We start from the raw sequence: 22,422 nt of genomic DNA on the forward strand, positions 1-22,422 counted from the left end.
TCCTTCACACAACATTTACATTCCACCACCAACAGCTAACTTTACGGTCATGGAATTATAAACTATATGAATTAACACAAGGCAATCTGAGCAGATAGAAGTTAAAACCATTTTGATTTCTAAAATAAACAGAGGTTGAGCCAGACAAAACTAAAAATTTCATAAATTTCTTTGGAACCAAAAAACAAAATTAAAATTCCGAATTTTACGCTCAAACCCAAGTAACTTTGGAATATGCAGAGGGAATGAGCATGGAGAAAATCCAACATAAAATTGCCTCACCAAACTCCCAGCTGACTTAACTACTATATTCATTTGTACACATTTTTCTATCCCCCACCACTAAAGGGCAAAAAAAAAAAAAAAAAAAAAAAAAAAAACTCCAAATCCTTTGAAAGCCATGAATTCTAATTGCTATCATTTGTCAAATGCTAAAAAAACCTATTGTTGTCTTGTGTTTGAGCTCCGAAGCGTCAGGCCATGCAAAAATTTGGTATACCCAAGTAAACTAAGCTTCCCATCAGAGCTCCGAATCCAGTCTTTGATATGCGAATAAGCTGATGGCGCCACGTTCAATTCCTGCATCAATAAAAGAATCTATTGACCAAGACTCTTTTCAACGTTAAAAGGAAAAATAATGATTAAGAAATTGTTCTTAAAGCTTCAGATTTAAATACCTGAGCCAATTCCTCCACTGAGATGACTCGGTTACCCTCCTGCTCAAAATGCTCAAATGCTGTTGATGCAATCTGCTCCCACCCTTCAACAGCCTCCAGTTGATATGTGCTAATTGCAGCTGCACAAAACTCTTCAAACTCCATCTTTCTATACGCAAGTGGTGCCATCTGAAACCAATATGAGCCATAAATTCAGGAACCATAATGCTCCCTCTCACTCTCTCTCTCTCTCTCTCTCTCTCTCTCATGGCTGTGCACGTGTGTGTTAACAAACTGTGATGTTAATATATAACAAAAGGACATTAAAATGCTGTATTTTCTTAATTCACTAGAGATAAAACAGGAAGAAAGGAAGGTAGGTAGAAGTTGCGAGAAAGCACCGCACAAGTTTGGAGTTAAATGCAGGTAATTTATTATGATTAAAGATAAATCCCCTTTAAATTCACTGTCATAGCAATACATAAAGCAAATGCAGAGTGCAAACAGTTACATTATGGGTAACTTAGGCATGTAAATGGGCAAAAGACGTTCTAATTCTAAAATAAATCAAACACATTGATCAATGCTTTCTACTGAAAAATAATAATCTCATATGCCTTACCGCATTAAGAATGTCAGGAACCCTTGACTCGTTCATTGCATCAGTTGCATTTCTCACAAGAGCCTGAAAATTTAGTTTAAGTTCTTCGTTAACCAAAATCTCAACCATAGACAAAAGGAAAATGGATAATACAAAGCATTTAATATCTTTCCTATAAAACAAGGATTCCCTGAAATGATAAACCACATCTTAACTTCAAAGATAATAAGAAAGAGAAGTAAATAACCATTTTGAAGTTATCAAGAGAGATGTATCCATCTTTATTAGGTTCCAAGAGCAAAAATTGAGCTCTAAGAAAATCCAACTCGTTCACTGTTAAAGCTTTCGAAAGAGCCTGCAAGCAAACAGCAATAATGAGAACTATAAATCAGATCAGAAACCTTAATCGATCACTTCAATTCACAAAATTAGATTTTCCAAATTCAAGTCTTTTTTCCATTTTTTTTTTTTTTTAAAAAAGTGGTTCAAACATCGGCTTGCACTGCCACTAGATGAAGGTGTTCAAAATGTATAAATCTACTAGTTGATTGACAAGAAGAACAGTGATACAAATTACAAGGTTGATGATGTGAGTCACACAATCAATCCTCAAACGAAACTTTCAGTTTACAGATGTAAGTTTGTAAAGCTAACCAGTATTGAAAATTAAAATACGATTCCTTCCGAAATGAAACATCTGGTTTTCAATTGCTGACCACAAATTCTAGATTCTAGCCTATATTTCAGAAGCATACATTGAAATTTGCATAAACAAATGAAGGATAACTTTAGTTTGCTAAACATAAAGGGGTGATAAAAGGTTACATTGATGTGATTAAGGACATGTATGAAGGGGTGGTGACCACTATTAGATCACCTGCTGGAGAGACAAATGAATTTCCTATCACTGTAGGGTTACACCAACAATCTACCTTAAGTCCTTATCTTTTTGTTTTAGTTATGGATGAGTTGACGAGAAATATTCATGATGAAATGCCATGGTGTATGCTTTTTGTAAACGATATAGTGCTAGTGGATGAGACTAGAGAAGGAGTTAATACAAATTTAAAGATTTAGAGAAAAACTCTTGAATCTAAAGGATTCCGGATAAGCAGAACTAAGACAGAGTACATGGAGTGTAAATTTAGTAATAGTAACAATGAAAGCAGAAGAGAAGTGAAGATTGAAAACCAAGAACTGCCTTAAGAGTGAACATTTTCGTTATTTAGGGTCGATTATCACAACAGCAGGGGAGATTGATGCAGATGTGACCCATAGGATTAAGGCGGGATGGTTTAAGTGGAGAAGTGCGTCTGGGGTACTGTGCGATAAACGAATACCCACTAGACTTAAAAGGTAAGTTCTATAGAACGGCTATTAGACCAGTAATGTTGTATGGGATGGAGTGTTGAGCAACCAAGAAACAACATGTAAATAAGATGAGTATGGCTGAGATGAGAATGCTAAGGCGAATGAGTGGCAAGACTAGACAAGACAGAATTAGGAATGAGTGTATTCGGGAATGGGTAGAAGTAGCACCGATAGAAGACAAGTTGAGAGAGAATCGATCGAGATGGTTTGTTCATATTCAACGGAGACCAACAAAGGCAATAATGAAGAGATGCGATGCTGTAACGGTAGATGGAAGTGTTAGGGGACGAGGTAAGCCTACATTAACGTTAGTTAACGTTGTAAATAGAGATATGGATATACTTAATATGACTAACGGAATGACATTTGATAGGACCGCGTGGAGAAGAAGGATCCATGTAACCGACCCCATTTGATGAGACTTAAGGCTTGGTTTGGTTTTGATTTTTTTGGTATGGATATAAAATCATTTCAACTTATTTTTAATGCAGAAATTCATCCCCTTGAATGAAGCATATTTGTATAATGAGGGTAACATAGACAGATGGAAAAAATCTTGTGAAGAAAACTAAGGACAACAATCAAAATGCAATAAAGTACATGCATAGCTAAAAGAATGAAAAGAGTTATTTGGCTTACCAATCAATGAGGTAGAGGCCATGTATATATAATATATTCATGATATAATTTAGGAAACAATATATACAAGACAAAATTCCTATAATCAAAATAATTCAAATTCTAATTCCTATTCTAATTTTCATATTCAAACATAATATTTTGATTCCTATATTCAACACTCCTCAAATTGGCATGAAGGTATTCAACAAACGTAGCTTGTCAATGGACGACTGGAGCAAAGTTAGTCCCACAAGTTTTGTGAACATATCCGCCAACTGCTAAAAAGAAGAGACAAAGGATGGACGCACAATGCCAGTCCGAACCTTTTCTCAAATGAAATGTATGTCAACCTCGATATGCCAGGTACGCTCATGAAGCACAGAATCAAAAGATAACAAAATAGCAGATTTTTATCACAAAATAAAGAGGAAGGAATAGTCTCCTCAAAACCCAATTCTACCAGAATAGAACGAATCCAAAGAATCTCACATGTCCCATGTACCATAGCCTAATACTCAGTCTCTGCAGAAGACCTAAAAACAACCGTCTGCTTCTTACTTTTCCATGAGATAAGATAATCACCATAGAAAGTACAGAAGCTAGAAGTGGAACGCCAATCAATCTTAGATCCTACATAGCCGGCATCGGTGAAACAAGAGAGCCCAGATCGGAGGCCAACGGTAAAGAACAATCCCAAGCCAGGAAAAGTCTTCAAATACCTCAAAATGTGATGAATCGCGTCAAGGTGCTCTTTACGAGGTGCATACATGAACTGACTCACAACACTAACTACAATTGTCAAGTCAGGTCTAGTGTTGGTCAAATAAATAAGGCACCCAACAAGACGCTAATACATGCTTGGGTCATCCAACAACTCACCAGACTCTGATGTGAATTTGACATTAGGATGAGTAGAAGCAGGTTTACACTCTAACATACCAATATCCCGAAACAAGTCAAGGGTGTACTTTCTTTGAGACAAGGAGATCCCCTCCCTTGAGCGAGCCACCTCAATTCCCAGAAAATAGTTGAGACATCCCAGATCCTTACTATTAAAAGTTTGGCCCAAATTTTTCTTTACTTGACCAATGCCAACAAAGTCATCACCTGTGAGAATAATATCATCCACATAAACTAACAAGATTATACTACAGAATTCCGGCGAATGAAACAAGTGTAATCGGAGTAGCACTGAACAAAGCCTATAGATATAATAACAGAGCTTAAGTGACCAAACCATGCTCGTGGAGACTATTTCAAACCATACAAGGAATTCCGTAACCAGCACACTTTCCCCGAATACTTCCCCTCAACCCGAAAACCAGGTGGAGGAGCCATGTAAATCGTCTCAAGAAGATTCTCATGGAGAAATGCATTCTTAACATCAAGCTGGTGAAGAGGCCAAGAATGAGATACTGCAAGGGTGATAAACATACAGAGGTAAGTTTTGCGACAGGGGCAAAAGTGGCACCAAAATCCTTGCCAAAAATTTGTGTGAAACCTTTGGCCACCAAAAGGGCGTTGCAAAGGTCAACTGAGCCATTAGCGAGGTACTTTATAGTAAACAACCATTTGCAACCAACCGCGCTTTCCCCAGAAGGTAAAGGTATAAGATCCCAAGTGTGATTCTGTTCTAAGGTTTCCATTTCAGTCTGCATAACCGCTACCCGTTTGGGATTCTAAAAGGCCTCGGACAAAGAAAAAGGAATGGACTCCAACTCAAGCTTGCCAAGAAAAGAATGGTAAGAATGAGAAACCCTGTCATAGGAAAGATACTGAAAAATAGGATGATTAGTACTACTCAAATAACTTCAACAATTTGGAGGATGTCGATCCCGATGTGGGTTATGACGAGGAGGTGGAGGAGCTAAAGGAGAAGAGTAACCTAACCCAAAAATCGGAGAGGCGACAGAAGGGGCTGAGGGCGTGGGTGATGGGAGTATACTTGTAATGGGGGAGAAGGCGAAGGTTGAGAAAAAGGAATGGGGACAACCTCATTCTCAACCTCATCCCAAATGGTTACCGAACGAACAGTGGAAGTAACAGAAGGAAAAGCTTGCAAAGAATGGTTAGTACCAAAGAAGGGAAGATCCTCACAAAATGTAACATCCAAAGTGTGGTGAAAGTGACGAGACAAAGGGTCATAACACCTATACCCTTTGGACATAGAAGAGTACCCTAAGAAGATACAACGAGTAGATTTGTCATCTAACTTTGTGCGAGTGGGACTCTAATTTTGGTCAAAACAGCTACACCCAAAGACACAAGGTAAGAGTGGAAACAAAGTGGTAGTGGCCATAAGGATATGAAACGGAGTAAGACCATGCAACACACGACTAGGGGTTCTATTAATGAGGTAAACAACAATAAGGACAGCCATATACCAATAAGACTTGGGACGGTTTTTACGTCCATCAACACCATTTTGTTCAGAGGTCCGAAAACAAGTAAGTTATTAAAAAATACCGATTTGATTAAGATGAGAATGAAATGCATTATAAATATATTCTTCACCATTATCAGAACGAATAGTCCTAACAACTGTATGAAACTGAGTTTTAATCATCTGTAAAAATTGGACAAAAATGGAAACGATGTCAAACTTACGACGAAGTAGATAAACCCAAGTGCACCTAATGTGATCATCAATAAAAGTCACATAATATCTATGACCAGAAAAAGCGGTGATAAGGGAATGGCCCCAGACATCAGAATATATAAGATCAAAAACACTTTGAGCATGAGTCATATGAGGGATATACTTAGTACAGATATGCTTAGACAACTCATAAACCACACAATGAAACTTAAAATCTTTGCAAACTTTATTAAATGAAGGAAAAAATTGACATAAATACTGAAAATTAACATGACCGATACGAGCGTGCCATAATTCTAAAGTCAGAATATTAAAAACACAAGACATGGAGGCAGGCAAAACAGAGGCCTAAAAACTAGCAAAGGAAGAAGAGGAAGACTCGTCTGGTAGATCCCCAAAGTAGTACAGTCCATCATGCTTATAGCCCTTGCCAAAAATCCTCTTCAAACTCAGGTCCTGTAAAAGGCAAGAAGAGGGTAAGAAAATGACAGCACAATTAAATTGTTTGGCAAGACGACTAGCGGATAAGAGATGATATGCAAAATTTGAAACATGTAAAATAGATGATAAAGTAATGGTAGGAGATAAAGACACTATACGCTTATGACGAACAGAGGATAACGAACCATCAGCGAGATGCACAAACTGGGCAATAGTAGTAAGGACTGACGAAAAAAGAAAGGAAAACTCACCCGTCATATGATCATTAGCCCCAAAATCCAAAACCCATGAGGGACTAGCAGACCGAACATGGAAAGTAGTAGAAGTACCTGCTGCAAGGGTGGCAGAAGTGGTAGATGAGCCTAAAGCTGACCAATCTGAGTCTGTAACTCCTGTAAATTGGGGAGATAAGAAGACCCAAGAGCAAGAGTAGCAAAATCTAATAGAGTCGCAATGCGAGGGGTGCTAGCACCACGAGGGCGAGAGGAACGTTGCCTCAACTCATGATGAAGTTTGAAGCAACAAGCCTTAACATGACCAGAAACACCACAATAACGACAAGTAACTAGACTAATAGAACCCCAAGAACCAAACTTTGCAGCAAGAGCCATCTGATCAGATGAAACTGGAGACGAAGGAGAAGGATTCGGATGAAATAGACGCATACAACGCTCATCACTATCAATGGTGGCAAAGGCCTCATAGAGAGAGGGCACAGGTAATGTGTTTAAAATCTGAATTCGAAGGGATTCAAACTCAGAGTTTAAACCCATCATACACTAGTAAGTATGTTGGCGAGCAACGCGTTTGGACACAAGAGAGGCATCATCTGCTGGTAACTCAGTCAATGGCTCATATTGAACCAATTCTTCCCAACGGGCCTGAAGGTATCCAAAGAATTCTGACACAGAAAGACCCAAGGCAGACTGAGAAGCACGAGCAATATCCTGATAGAGCTTAAAGATGCGAGCATCATTATGAGCATGAGCATACATTTGTGACAAGGCATGCCATAGAACGAGAACTGTCTCAATAGAAAAACATGAGATAAATATGATCTTCCATAGAGTTGAACATCCATCCCAAAATAGTACAGTTATCAATATCTCATTGTGCACACGTAGGATTGGTTGCAGCAGGCTAGGTACTGGAAGATAAAAGCCAATGAGCTTTTCCTTTGCCCCTTAAATAGAGTTTAAGGGAGCGGCTCCAAGTAGCAAAATTTTTCCTATTCAACACCACACTCGTAATACGATGAATAGGAGTGTGATGAGAAAGAGAAAAATCAAAACTAATTGGGACAGGCTTGGTGGGTATATCAGCAAATGATGGATTAGTCATGGTGGGTGAAGAGGGGCTAAAAAGCACACAAAGATAGCAACATAGTCCAAGAAAAAATAAGAAGTCGGAAAAAAACTTAACTTATCTAAATAAATATTACCGAATAAACCAGGTAGCCCAAAAGAATAAAAAGACTGACAAAATGACTTAATATATCAGTCCAATCACCCTAAGAGGGGAAAAAAACAACCACGGACCACCTAAAGAGGTAGCCGAAGCACGTAAGACCAAAACCAGGCCTGGTCGACAGCAACCAAAGCCTCGACAGGGATAAAGAAGGCCTGTCGAAGTGAAGACAAGGAAGGAGAAGGGTTGCAGAGGCTGGGTTGAGGCTAGGCTGAGGCTATCGGAGGAAGAAAATGAGTTAGAAAAGGCTATCGGAGGCTAGAGAGAAGAAAGAAGGCAGTCAGTGGTGATGGGAGGTTGAGAGAGAGAAGGCTAGAGAGGCACTGATACCAAATTGAAAAGCCCAACCTACATTTCTCCTTAAAACCCAGGTATTAAAGAGAGGGAAACTAGAGCCTTATAACTAACACAAATGGGGCAACTCCAAGAGATGTGAGACACATTCCAACACACCCCCTTGGACCACAACATATAGTAGCCGGACAAACGGCACACCAATTACAAGCCCAACCAAGCTCTGATACCAAAAAGAATAGAAAAAATCATTTAACTTACCAATCAATGAGGTAGAGGCCATGTATATAAAATATATTCATGATATAATTTAGCAAACAATATACACAAGGCAAAATTCCTATAATCAAAATAATTCCTATTCTAATTTCCATATTCAAGCATAATATTTTGATTCCTATCTTCAACATAACTTCCTTAAGAAGATTATGGAAAAAATCAATCCAAATACCGAGTTAAATGAGATCATAATTCATGGACAACCAAAGATGCCAAAAGTGAACAGAGAATTGTTATTTATGTAATAGTGAGTACTAAGCTATTAAGAATATCCATTCCAGAACAGCAGACGTGATCGTGATCAACAACTGGGATACTGGTTCTCCCATTAAAGAAACGCAAGACCCTCATTGAGTTAGAAACACACTTAATCAAAACATTTTGCATGTTGATATACCAAATGAAGAACATGGTGATAAGAAAATGAGTAGATCTGATTCAAATCTTATTTAGTAAATTTTTGGATTCAATTTGAATCTTGTTCATGACTATTTAAAGTAAAAATGTTGAATTTTAGGGATAGTTTGCTGATAACTAAATTTGCCGGACATATGCCATGATAGTAGACCATTTGCCTTGTAGGTCGTCATATCCTGGGATTTTATTAGGTCAAGAATGTTCCAATGCTCCTACAAATGTATTTCTACATGATTAATTTGAAAAATAGTAAGCCTGTCTGTATTATATATTGATAAGAGTAGACCTGTATGCATTTTATATCAAACTATTAATTGCTCCCAATTTAGAAGTACCTTAAATTCTAATAGTTCAATATATACAAGTCTACCCCCTTTCATATTGCATTTTAGAGCAGGTGATGTGTCACATTCCCATTCCTGTTCCTAGAGCTGGAACAATTTGTGTTGGTGGGAGAGACTTAGCAAACACAAAGCCCAATGTTACAAATGCTTTAGAGACAAAATTCGTTGTGACAAACATAATATGCAACATAATACAAACAGTACGCCGAAAGCAATCAAGAATAACCATGGCCAAAGGGGAATAATCTAATAATACCCAACACCTTGTTTCTAGCAAAATTAATCACAAAATAATAATAATAATGCAGCTATACAAAGTGACAAGATAGTACCTTTAGGGCTGCACGTTTGAAAGGTGAAGCATGAAGGTATGACTTGACTAACTTATAGATCAATATATCTAAAGGAACAGGATGATTTTCACTCCGCAACCACGGATGAGCTGCATTGACAATACAGGGCATTAGTCTATAAATTAAATAAACAAGAAATATGCATTGCATCATTAATACCTAACAGAAAGTGAGGTCACCATTATGCAGCGACCATTTAAGGAAAAGGACTGCTCCAAAAGCATTTTTATATGCGTCATTAGTGTATGGAAAATCAAATTATTTCAAGTTTCAACAAAACAATAACTAGAACTCGCAACTTACTCAGAGCTTGAGCAGCAGTCATCCTTTTCCTGTAATCCTTGTTTAAAAGCCTTTTCACAAAATCTTTCGCTTCTGCTGACATATAAGGCCAAGGTAAATCATCAAAGTTAGGGTCAGCTCTTAGTACTGAACGAAAAATCCCTGATTCGGTTCTCGCCCAGAATGGTCTGCTTCCACATAACAAGATGTAAGTAATAACACCAATACTCCAAATATCTGCTTCAAGACTATAAGATCTGTGGAGGACTTCTGGTGCCACATAATATGCACTTCCAACAATATCATTTAGTCTTTCATCTGCATAAACAGTCATAAAAAAAGAAACATCTTATGAATTCAATGCTAAACTCTGCTGCTATTAGCTATTCTTTATAGCATCATATATCACAACTTTTGTTTTTCAGTGTTCGGTCCAATGAAAATATAACCATTGCATATCTATAACAAATATCTACCCACTGACACAAGTCCATGGGAACACTTCTAGCAAATAACATGGAAGTTTGCATCAAAAAAAAGAAGGTAAGTGGATCTAAAACCCATGTGGCATGAACCCATTTTAATGGATTAATTACCTTCTAGACTCCAAAACCCCAAATGCAGCCTCAAAACTCCTATCCTTAGTGCTGTTTAACAAACCAAGCTGTTTGTCAAAGGATCGGACTCAGCTTGTAAGAGGCTTGCTTGGGCCTTTTCACTCGATCAAATGAGCCAAGCTTGACCTAAATTCTACTGATTTTATAATTGAGATAAACTGTTACTATCCCAATCCCAGTCCAATTAGGCACACATACAAAACATGCATTTTATTGAGAATTACGCTTAGGAATAGTTCATAAACAAGCTAGATAGGCTTAGGAATAGTTCATAAACAAGCCAGATAATTGTAGAAGACACCTGTTTAATTGAATTGCTAGCTCATTTAATCACATAAACTGGCTAAACAAGGCAACCGTGACACGAGAAATATCAAACTCAACTTGATTAGGAACTTGATTAGGCCAGTGAATGTTAGGCAGAATAACTTTATTGTAAAGCAGTACTGGATGGAAATAAAACACCAACACTACATAAATCCCCCCTTTTCCCCTAAATCCATTTAATTTCAAATACATACCTAAATAATTTACAACATCTTATATTAATATTATTATATTATACAATATGCAATATATAAAAATCATTAAGACGTGTCCAAGCACCCGTACTTGTACCCAATTTTTGTATATATGTTCTAAGACTTAGGGTTTAAGGAGGTGAAACAATTGGACAAGCACCTGCACCCAAAACTCATACCCGAGTCTATGTAACCCATATGTAATGAGGTTAAAATTACATTAGTGTAGGATTGATAACTGAGAATTCATACGGATATCTATTAAGATAATGAACAAACTTAGGATGAACTGTGTCTATTACCTGGTCTGATGAAATCAGAAAGGCCAAAATCAATAAGCTTCATATTAGCATCTTCGTTTCTAGAGGAGAAAAGGAAATTCTGTAATGCAAGCAATTAGAAAGGCATTAATTACATAAAAATATATCGGCAATGGGGAATGTTTACTAAATGCAACAGAAAATAAGTTTTTTTTTACTTGGAAAGCTAAAAATAAATAAATAAAATTATGTGTCCCAATAATGCAAAATACAAAGACGTCAAGTTCAAGAAGCAATAACCTCAGGCTTTAAGTCACGATGCACAACACCTTGAAGATGACAAAATGCAACAACACTTAAAATTTGCACAATAATGAGTTTTGCATCCTCTTCTGTGTATCTACCACCTCTGTAGCCAAGGAAAAGTATATAATAAGTTCAAATCGGACCTACCAAGAATAAAATAATTATCAAAACAATGTTCCTTATTACCTTGACAATATTCTGTCGAGTAGTTCTCCACCTTCACACAATCTGATAACCAAACAAAAGCTTCGTCAGATCCCCAAAAAAAAATCCAAGAATGAAGTCAAAAAAATTGATGTGGAACTCTAAATAAGAACTTTTGAGCACAAACTCATAGACAAACATCAACATAACTAATAATGGTAGCAAGTAATTCCAATATTTTCAGGAAGAGTGAAACAGACATCTATCAATAATAAATCATTGATTATTAATGGAATACATGGAAGAAGAGAATAAAGAAAAGGAATATCCTAAAAGGTTTGAGGTCTTATGGGACTGCTTAATTTCGTTTAGTTACTCATGCTTATTCAAAAGCTTTTCTTTTTCTTTTCTTTTTTTTGACACAGAAAAAAAGAAAGATTTGATAAATTGTCAATACGTATACATTACAAACTCTTTGTTTTGTACAAAGGTTAAACCTTTTCAGTACCTTTTCAGTAATAATATTATTATTTGTTTTTTTTTAAATGTACACAACATAAACATAGAACAAAAGAAAATGAATTAGTTCAAGAAATAAGTTCCATAAGATCATGAATAGAGGCAAGAAAGGACATACTCCATGACTATGTACACGTTGTTGGCATCCTCACAAGCATCATAGAATCTGACTAGATGTATATGCCCCGATAGAGCTTTCAATATTTTTACTTCTCTACGAACATCTTCAATGGATATAGCTGTAGTCATCTGCCAAACAATGCTTGATCAGATACATATATACTGCTCAATTGATACATAACAAGGTAAAGCATGTCAAGGTTAGTGGACCCCCCTCAAACTTGAATTTGAAAATTTCAAAGAATTTCTGTTGATGTCCAGTAAGTTGTAACAAAGAATTAATCTAACTGAATAATTATTACTTGACAGGAGCAGAATGGAGAACAAGAATTCATATAGCTGACCCCAACTGATTGAGACAAGGCTTAGTGGTAACAAATTCCTTTCCTCCTTTTAGCTTAAAAATCAATTCATCTCTAGGAAAGAAGACATACTAAGTTGAATCATATAACTGTTGATGATATTACTAAAACATAGGAGGCAAATTGACCTTCTACCAGTGCTTCATCCAAAAGACATGGGAGCTTCGCAACTTAACCATTACGACCAAAATGATGCCAAATTCTGTATGAAAGCAAAAAGTCTTGATGGATTTTCAATATGTAAACTTAAGGAGGAGGATTGTGTGTTAGGTAGCCGACAACCAACACGTAAAAAAGCCGCTCGGATCCCTTATGAAAATGAATCCTACTTTGAATCGTTTAAATGCTAGGTCGTTCCCCTCAAGTGACGCGTTGCGCCTGCCTTCGGGTGTTTCGAAAAGTGAGCAAGGGGCGCCGCATCGACGCCTGGGTGTGGTGAAAAATGGGCAAAGGTTTTCGCGTTTTTCTGGACGAGCGCGGGTAAAGAAGCTAGTCCAAGACTACAGGTTTAGGGTAGCCACTTGGAACATAGGAACCTTAACTGGTAGGACGATAAAATTGGTAGATGTTATGATTAGGAGGAAAGTTAGTATAGCTTGCATACAAGAAACTAAGTGGACGGGAGAGAAAGCTAGGGAAATTGAGGATACTGATTTTAAACTTTATTATAGTGGTAAAGATAGACGCAGGAATGGAGTAAGAATCATAATTGCTAAGGGTTATGTGGAAAGTGTGGTAGCGGTCACCAGGAAAGGAGATAGGATTATGCTAGTTAAACTAGTTATTGGAGGGAATATAGTGAACATTATTAACGCTTACGCCCCTCAAGTAGGGTTAGATGATCAGACTAAGAGGGATTTTTGGGAGCAAAGGAATGAGATCTTACAGGAGATACCCGTAGGAGAGAACCTGGTTATAGGTGGAGATTTTAATGGCCATGTGGGCATAGATAAACTAGGTTATGAAAGGGTGCACGGTGGATACGGTTTTGGTGACAGAAATGAGGCTGGAGAGAGAATCTTAGATTTTGCGTTGGCTTCTGACCTGGTGGTGGCCAATACTATATATAAGAAGAGGGAGGAGCATTTGATAACCTTTAAGAGTGGATTAGTTAAGAACCAAATAGATTACTTCTTAGTGAGAAAAGTGGACTGTCTAAAATGCAATAATTGTAAGGTGATTCCTGGAGAGAGCCTGGTCGCTCAACATAGGATTTTGGTACTATATTTATTTTTAGAGGGCAATACCAAGCTAGGAAGGATGGTGGGCGTCGTAGGACGAGATGGTGGGACCTAAAAGGAGATAAACTAGAAATATTTAAAAATCGAATAGATAAGGAAGGTACTTGGGACTTAGAAGGTGATGCTAACACTATGTGGAATTCGATGGCCAATTGTATGAGGAGAATCTCAAGGGAAGTGCTTGGAGAGTAAAAAGGAACGGGACCCAGCTCTAGGGAAACTTAGTGGTGGAGGGAAGAGGTTCAAGCGGTAGTTAAGCAAAAAAAGAGTGCTTTAAAAAGTGGCAGAAGGATAGAACTGAGGAAAACCTTAAGAGCTACAGATTGGCAAATAAGGAGGTCAAGAAAGTAATGAGAGAGACTAAGTTGAAAGCTTATGATGACCTATACACTAGACTAGATAGTAAGGAGGGAGAGAAGAGGGTATACAAACTTGCTAAGATACGGGAGAGGAAAACAAGAGATTTTAATCAAGTAAAGTGCATCAAGAGCGAGGATTCTAAGGTATTGGTGAAGGATGATGAGATTAAGGAAAGATGGAAGAATTATTTTGAGAAACTGTTAAATGAGAAACATGGAAGTACAACAATAGGGGAAGAAATAGCCAGTAATACGATAAACCAAGACTATAGGTTCTATCGCAGGATTAGAAACTTTGAAGTAGAGATTGCACTTAAGAAGATGAAATCAAATAAAGCTTTAGAACCCGATGATATCCCTATTGAAACTTGGAAGTGTCTGGGTAAAAAGGGAGTTGCTTGGTTGACTAGGTTGTTTAGCAAAATTTTGTTGACTAGGAACATGCCAGATGAGTGGAGGAAAAGTATTTTAGTGCCAATCTATAAGAATAAAGGTGATGTCCAGAATTGTAACAACTATAGAGGAATCAAGCTAATGTATCATATAATGAAAGTGTGGGAGAGGGTGATGGAACGCCGATTGCGAGACATAACATAGGTGTCAGAGAATCAATTTGGATTTATGCATAGTAAGTCAACAATGGAAACAATCTATCTTTTGAGGAGAGTAATAGAAAAGTATAAAGAAAAGAAAAGAAAAGAGACATTCATATGGTGTTTATCGACCTTGAGAAAGCATATGACAGAGAGCCCCGAGAAATAATATGGTGGGTGTTAGAGAAGAAAGGGGTGACAAAAGGCTACATTGACGTGATTAGGGACATGTATGAAGGGGTGTTGACCACTATTAGATCGCCAGCTGGAGAGACAAATGAATTTCTTATCATTGTAGGGTTACACCAAGGATCTACCTTAAGCCCTTATCTTTTTGCTTTAGTTATGGACGAGTTGACGATAAATATTCAGGATGACGTGCCATGGTGTATGGTTTTTGCAGACGATATTGTGTTAGTGGATGAGACTAGAGAATGAGTTAACACAAAGTTGGAGATTTGGAGAAAAGCTCTTGAATCTAAAGGATTCCGGATAAGCAGAACTAAGACAGAGTACATGGAGTGTAAATTTAGTAACAGTAACAATGAAAGCAGAGGAGAAGTAAAGATTGACAACCAAGAACTGCCTAAGAGTGAATATTTTCGTTATTTAGGGTCGATTATCACAACAGCGGGAGAGATTGATGCAGATGTGGCCCATAGGATTAAGGCGGGATGATATAAGTGGAGAAGTGAATCTGGGGTATTGTGCGATAAACGAATACCCATTAGACTAAAAGGTAAGTTTTATAGAACGGCTATTTGACCAGCTATGTTGTATGGGACGGAGTGTTGGGCAACCAAGAAACAACATGTAGATAAGATGAGTGTGGTTGAGATAAGGATGCTAAGGTGGATGTGTGGTAAGACTAGACAAGACAAGACAAGACAGGATTAGGAATGAGTGTATTCGAGAATGGCTAGGAGTAGCACCGATAGAAGATAAGTTGAGAGAGAATCGTTTGAGATGGTTTGGTCATATTCAACGAAGACCAACAGAGGCAGTAGTGAAGAGATGCGATACTGTAACGGTAGATGGAAGTGTTAGGGGACGGGGTAGGCCTAGATTAACGTTGACTACGTTATAAATAGAGATATGAATCTACTTAATTTGACTAATAATATGGCCTTTGATAGGGCCGCGTGGAGAAGAAGAATTCATGTAGCCGACCCCATTTGATGGGACTTAAGGCTTGGTTTGGTTTGGTTTGGTTTGGTTTGTGCTTGTCAGCAAAAAAAAAAACTTCCATTTAAGGTAAGTACTCTCATCCATATTTTCACTTTGATTACAGTTGACAAAACATTGAGAATGTTTGCTTAATTATTGATTGGATGATAAAAATGTAATACAGAGTGTATGGCATGTCACATGTGACATAAACCTACCAAATAAGTCGATCAACTATTACCCCCAAGATGAATATTTGGAGGAACAACTATTAATATTGATTCTCCTGATAAAGCACACATGGTTTTTACTTTATTGAATATTTGGCTATGCTGCCAGTATCCCCAACTAATTTGTTTCAAGATTAATCTCTATAAATGCATGGGAACGCCTTTAAGCCATATTCATCAAATAGGCCTGAAAACTGAGATGTCTAGCTACTGAGTCTGAACCTTAAAAGTAAAAAATAAAATAAAATAACGAGTTTGATTTATTATGTTGCATAAGCAATGAGTGTAACTCCACCTACATTGTCCTAAATGAAATATATATTACCTAGTGATCTAAACCCCAATAAAGGAGGATTTTGGTAGGTAGATGGCCAGATTAAGACTTAAATCCTAAAATACTCTTGTTGGGGCATTTAGCTAAATGAAAATATTGAAATGGACAAGTGGTGATAAAAGAATAGATAAAACATGAATGGAATATATTCCTGTGAAGTTAAAGGCATGGATTTAACAATGATATCGCGATATGCATAGAATCGGAGATATGGTCATATATTGACCAATATTGGACAATAGCAGCCGATATATTGATGAATAACTGTATCGGAAATCCAAACTTTTTATACATAACGTCCAATACGATACGTAACGGCCTATATTTGAAATATTGGTTAAAAGTGGCACTATTGAAAACAAAAGGACAGAAAGTTGCTTGAGATGATTTAGTCAAGTACATGATAGAGCAATTAAATGTGTCGGCAAGGAAGAGTCATCATATTAGGTGGAAGGTACCAAATGGGTACAGGGAATGCCAAGAAAGTAATGGGTTGAAGAAGTAAGAAAAGACACAATTGACTTCAACTTTACTAAAGATATGGTTTAAATATAGCCAAATGGAGAAAATGGATTCATGTAACTAACGTCTAATTCCAAGTAACTGAAATTAAGTCTCATTGAGTAGACTTGAGTTTACTTGAGTCTCAAGTGTCAAATACGGGTGCATCTCAACCCTTCTCATTGTCTCCATTATGTTGCAAACACGCAAGTCAGAAACCAACTATAACAACAATGTATACAGTAAATTATGTTATGTCTGGATCCATCCCATTGTATGCTTATCTGGCAAGCAAACCCTCCAGCAATCTCTCCCCCCTACCCCCGCAAACAGATACACGTGTTGTTACAAGGTTTCAAAAAACATAAATAAAAGGAACAATTTTAAACAAGTGAAATAATGACTGATTTTATTTCCCATGATGAACTTTAAATACATAAACGACAAACTAAGTTAGCTTTATTATGTCCAACATGCAATTAAATGACAAATGACACACGTACATTAAATACTTGTTGCTTTAACTACTTCGAAATTCCGACGTAATGACAATGTCATAATTACATTGCATTCTGAAGTTATGAGCCTCTTCATGTCAGATAACTAATATTCTTAACCGACACTCTTCACCATGCAAGTTTTCCTACAAAAGGCTAAATCTTGATGTAGACTTATAATTAGTTATACCTTATCACGTATCCTATCCTCCTTCCAGAAACCAAGTAAGCCACAAGACACAATTTTCTTTGTGGGAAACAAGTAGTTTAAATGACATTTCAGTGACTCTTTTAAAAAGGCACATATTGCTTTAACATAGAAAGCACTGAAGGCTCTAAAAGAGCATAAGAACTCATAAAATTTATGGTAAAAAAATGTTTGGCAGGAAAAAACCTTTGATTAAATTTGAATCAAAGGAGATCAGAGTTGTAAAGGGTGGAACTGCACGTTTTACAAATAAAATTAAAAAAGAAGAAAATCCTACAAATATGAAATTTATGCATGGTTTGCATCTATATGTGTGCATATGTTTATCACAATGAGTGGTCAACCAGTTATCACTGATTTTAAGTTCTCTAATTGTTGTATAGCTGATATAGATAAAAAAAAATTATTCTCAGTGGATTAGCTTAGGTTCTCTTTTCTTTTTTTCTTTCAAAATTTCCTTGTAGAGTTGTTGAATCAATTGGTCATTGGCTGCACACCAATCTAATTTTTTATATCATAATTGTTATACCAAAATTCTAATAAAAAAAATAAAATAATAAAAAAAAAATTCAAAAAAAAAACAACAACAACAATTAGAAATGAAGACATTATCTAATGACAAGTTCTGTTACATATACATATTATAAACAGAAATGAATGCGGATTTTGGAGTTTGATGTATTAAAATTTAGAAGGCTATCAGATACCATCATTGCATATATTGATTTTGGAGTTGTAAAAGGCACATCCCTGCCACATTAAAAAAATAATATAAAATAAAAAAATCTACACTTTCAAAGGAAGATTCAAGAGAAGCCAAATTTCCCGAACAAAAACAAAGATAACTGCAAAATTAGCTAGAAAACCTAACAATGCAACTCCAAATTTACTGCAATTTGAAGAAATTAAACCAAAAACAAGCTAAACGGGCAATTGGATCAAACTGCAAATGCTGTAGAAGTGAAGTGGACACATATATGATATATCAATTTACTTAAAAAGTGATTAAAATCAGGATATAATTGAGAAGATGAAACCTTTGCTTTAGCGATGATTTTGACAGCAAGAGGTAGGTCTCTGAGGTCTCCCTTTTTGCCCCTTGCTTGGCATGTATGACCAAAATGCCCTCGTCCCACCTCCTTCCCCAATTCATACTTAGCACCGAAATTCTTATTGTAACCGAAGTTCTTATCCAGTGACTGATCAGGCTCCGCCGCCGCAACATCTTCAGGGATCGGGCCTTCCCTGGGCCTCGCATACCCAAATCGCCTCGCCAGAGAGGCCTTGATGTGCTGCGCGGGCGACGGAGGCGGGAACGGCCTCTTGAAGAACTTCCTCGGAGTCGACCTCGCCGGCGACGGCGACACTCCCACCGGGAGTGGGCTGGCGCCGCCGTGAGGATACGGACTCGGCCACGGACTCGTCGCTGAGGATCGAGCTGGCGTGTTCTTCACTGCGCCGTTGTTAGCCGAAGACCTACCGGGAGTCTGGGACGGGCGATCCGCGGTGATGGTGGTGGAAGCGTCGTTGTCGCTAGTAGGAATGGTCTTACCATAGCACTGCCCCATCGAAGCTGAAGGTTCTTTCTTTTTTCACACTCCAATGGCGGACCAAGTCAAAAGCTCAATCAAAGTCTCAGCATCTAACGGTCGAAATCACACTGCATACGGATCTGTAGATTAGCGCCGGAGAGAGAGAGAGAGAGAGAGATCTACGGCGAGAAAACGATAAGAAAAGAGAATGAGAAGAGTTCAGTCAGAGAGAGATACACTGATACATATATATAGATATAGATGTAGTTGTAGACCCACACGCTCTGCGGCTCTGCTAAAGAAACCGAAGCGTGACAGGAGAGAGAGAGAGAGAGAGAGAGAGAGAGATACCTACATACATACATACATACATACATGGAAATGAGGGAAGATCCGGGAGGGAGATGTTGAAATTTGGCAGAATCAAACATGGGAAATCAGAATCCCAATGCAAAGCAAAGCGAGAGTGACAGAAATCGCGATTTGAAACCCATCCATCATCTATTTCATTTATTTACATATATATATATATATATATATATTCAGGAGAAAAATGTTAGGAGCACTAAAAAGAGAACATTAAAGTCTCGTTTAGGAACAGGTTAATTTAGTAATTTTTTGATTATTTAGTTAAAAAGTAGGTAAAAAAAATTTGTATGTTTGGGATGATTTTTTAGCTAATTACGAAAAGATGTGCAAAAAATAGAGAGAAAAGAGAATCTTTGACTTTTTGATATGAGTTGTTGGCTTTTTGATTAATTTAGTAAGTTTTTGGCTAATTGACTAAAAAAGTAAGTCCCCAAACGGGGCCTAAGAGAAATATTAATGATGTGACAGTGAGCTTCGCTCATTTTCTATGCTATGTTTTTGTTTTTTTTTATTTTTTTGTCATTCTTAATACATTAATACTATTAATGATGTGTTTTTTTATGATCTAAATCATTGTTGATAATCAGGAGGGTCCTCAGTTTTCCATTTCCGGAACAAAGCTATAAATAAATAAATAAAGCCGTAATTATATTATATATATATATATATATATTTATTTTTTTTGGCTGTCTCACTCTTACTACTTCTTTTTGTTTTTTTCTTTGGTCTACTTTTTTTCTCTATACGTTGTTACTATTTTAATTTTAGAAAAGGGAAAGAAAGACAAATTCCAATCTGTTGCTATTTATTTTAGAGATAGGCTTATCCCTATCTGGTTTGCATTCAAGTGTCTTTGATTTGAGTATGCCTCTGTTTGGCAAGATGGTTTTTAGGTTTTTTTGGCTATTTTAGTCACAAAAAATAAAATAGGCTATTTTAGCCATAACAAACAAAACATCACATCCAACCTATAATCATTACATTCTTCTCTCACAAAAAAAGTCAAAAAAGCCAAAAAGCCAAAAAGCTCTTCCCAAACCAAGCTTTTTAGCCCAGGCTAAAATAGCCAAAAAAGCCAAAAAGCCAAAAAGTCAACCTACTTCCCAAACCAAGCCTATGAGAGAGTTCAATTGCGATAAATAAATTTAAATCTTTGATTAAAAACATTATTTTTTGCTTCGGAGTTTAGTTATTTGGGAAGATGATTTAAAAAAAAAAATTTATTTTTTACGAAAAAAAAGTTTAAAAAGTAAAGAGTTAATATGATCTAAATAAATATATTTATTTAAAGAATGCCAAACAAATTCTAAATATAAAAATTAATTTTCTTTATTTTACTAATCTTTACATTTTATAAAACAGCAATGCTAGGTGGCCACAAATTTTGTGGTTCAAATGATTCGAAACTGCCAAAATAACGTCATTTTGGATGCAAAACGGCACAAAACGGCGTCTTTTTGACAGTTTTGGATCATTTGAGCCACAGAATTTGTGACGCTCAAACATTTTTCTTTATAAAAATAGAGAACTTTTTTTGATGTTTTAAATGTGTATTGCCATAATCTCATAAGATTTTATTGACTCACAATTCTAAAATTTATTACTTTCAATAAAATTCAAAATAATAAATCATAGTTAAAAAAATAAAGATAAAGTCAATTTCACATGACAACTTAGGAGTTATTTGGGATGATCTAAATAAGTGTACTTTTTGACTTTTTATGAAATATGGGTTGGGTTTAGGTTGGGTTTGAAGTGATACGTGAAAGAGATGATGTGACTTAAATAAGATAATGTAACTTAAATAGGATAGTGATTTTTTGACTTTTTAACTTTTTTCAAACATGTTAAACCAACCCTCTATTGTTGGGAATGTAATAAAGACAGAATTATACGGAGGCCTCGTTTGGGGAGTGGCTATTTTAGCCAAAAAGTCAAAAAGTTACTAAAAGTTATCACATCACCTTTCTACTTTTCTGCACATCTTTTCATAAAAAACTAAAAAATTATTAAAATAGTATGTTCCCAAACGAAGCTGGAGTATGTATTTGCTCTCTCACTCTCATAACTTCTTTTCATTTTGAGTAATGCTAGAGACCTCAAATATTCTACCAAAAGTTTTATCAAATATCTCACATGGGTGTGGGTCCCACACATGTGGGACCCACACCCATGTGAGATATTTGATAAAACTTTTGGTAGAATTTTTAGGGTCTCTAGCATTTTTGTTTCATTTTTGTTTTTTTTTATTTTTTTTTTTTGGATCACTTTTCTTTATAAGTTGTATTACTATTTCAATTTTAAAAAGTCCAGTGTGAAAAAAGAAAAAAAAGGAAGAAAGATAAATTCTAATTCCGTGTCTTTAAACTCCCCATCATCCAAAATTATATTTTACCTATTTTTCTTAACACCACCATATTTCCAACTTTACCACTCCCATCATAGGGGTGAGCATGGTCCGGATTGGGGTAAAACCAAGACCAATCCGTTATCCACGGTTCCTGAAAAATTAGAACCAATCCAATCCATTTAAATCATGGAACCAATCAGAACCAATCCATTTAAATACGGATTGGATCGGTTTAGGACCACGGATTCACGTAATTAAATAACAAATATATATATATATATAACACTTTAATTTCACAAAAATATAAACATAGCGCTATATCAGTTCCATAATAGCAACATGTTTTTCTATAATAGTGACATACTGCTCTTGAATTTAAACAACCATAAGAAAATACAAACAAAAGTAATAAAATAAGATATTATACGGTTTTAGGTTTGAGTTTAGATTTTATATAGAATAAGAGA

The 22,422-nt window shown here is 36.4% G+C and overlaps 1 protein-coding gene across 25 annotated transcripts; it reads right to left on the reverse strand.

Moving 5' to 3' along the window:
- Window positions 1–135: 135 nt before the first annotated feature.
- LOC114266459 (CDPK-related kinase 3) lies at window positions 136–19,772 on the reverse strand. 25 transcript variants are annotated; one of them, XM_082917241.1, is made up of 12 exons: window positions 19,600–19,772; window positions 18,742–19,364; window positions 12,211–12,341; window positions 11,616–11,657; window positions 11,424–11,532; window positions 11,166–11,244; window positions 9,747–10,043; window positions 9,423–9,532; window positions 1,505–1,612; window positions 1,279–1,341; window positions 678–845; window positions 136–579 (listed from the first exon to the last, which is right to left on the reverse strand). In XM_082917241.1, the coding sequence occupies exons 2-12, from the start codon at window positions 19,270–19,272 to the stop codon at window positions 442–444; spliced, it is 1,776 nt and encodes a 591-aa protein (XP_082773367.1). In that variant the 5' UTR covers window positions 19,273–19,364; window positions 19,600–19,772; the 3' UTR covers window positions 136–441. The 25 variants fall into 25 exon arrangements, with proteins under 25 accessions (XP_082773367.1, XP_082773361.1, XP_082773358.1 ...); XM_082917235.1 differs by having other exon boundaries at window positions 18,742–19,415; window positions 19,604–19,762; XM_082917232.1 differs by having other exon boundaries at window positions 18,742–19,415; window positions 19,600–19,746.
- Between the last annotated feature and the right edge of the window lie 2,650 nt (window positions 19,773–22,422).

Source organism: Camellia sinensis, chromosome 2 (assembly GCF_055761805.1).
Source record: "Camellia sinensis isolate YWXY chromosome 2, ASM5576180v1, whole genome shotgun sequence".
In the NCBI taxonomy this organism is placed as follows: domain Eukaryota; kingdom Viridiplantae; phylum Streptophyta; class Magnoliopsida; order Ericales; family Theaceae; genus Camellia; species Camellia sinensis.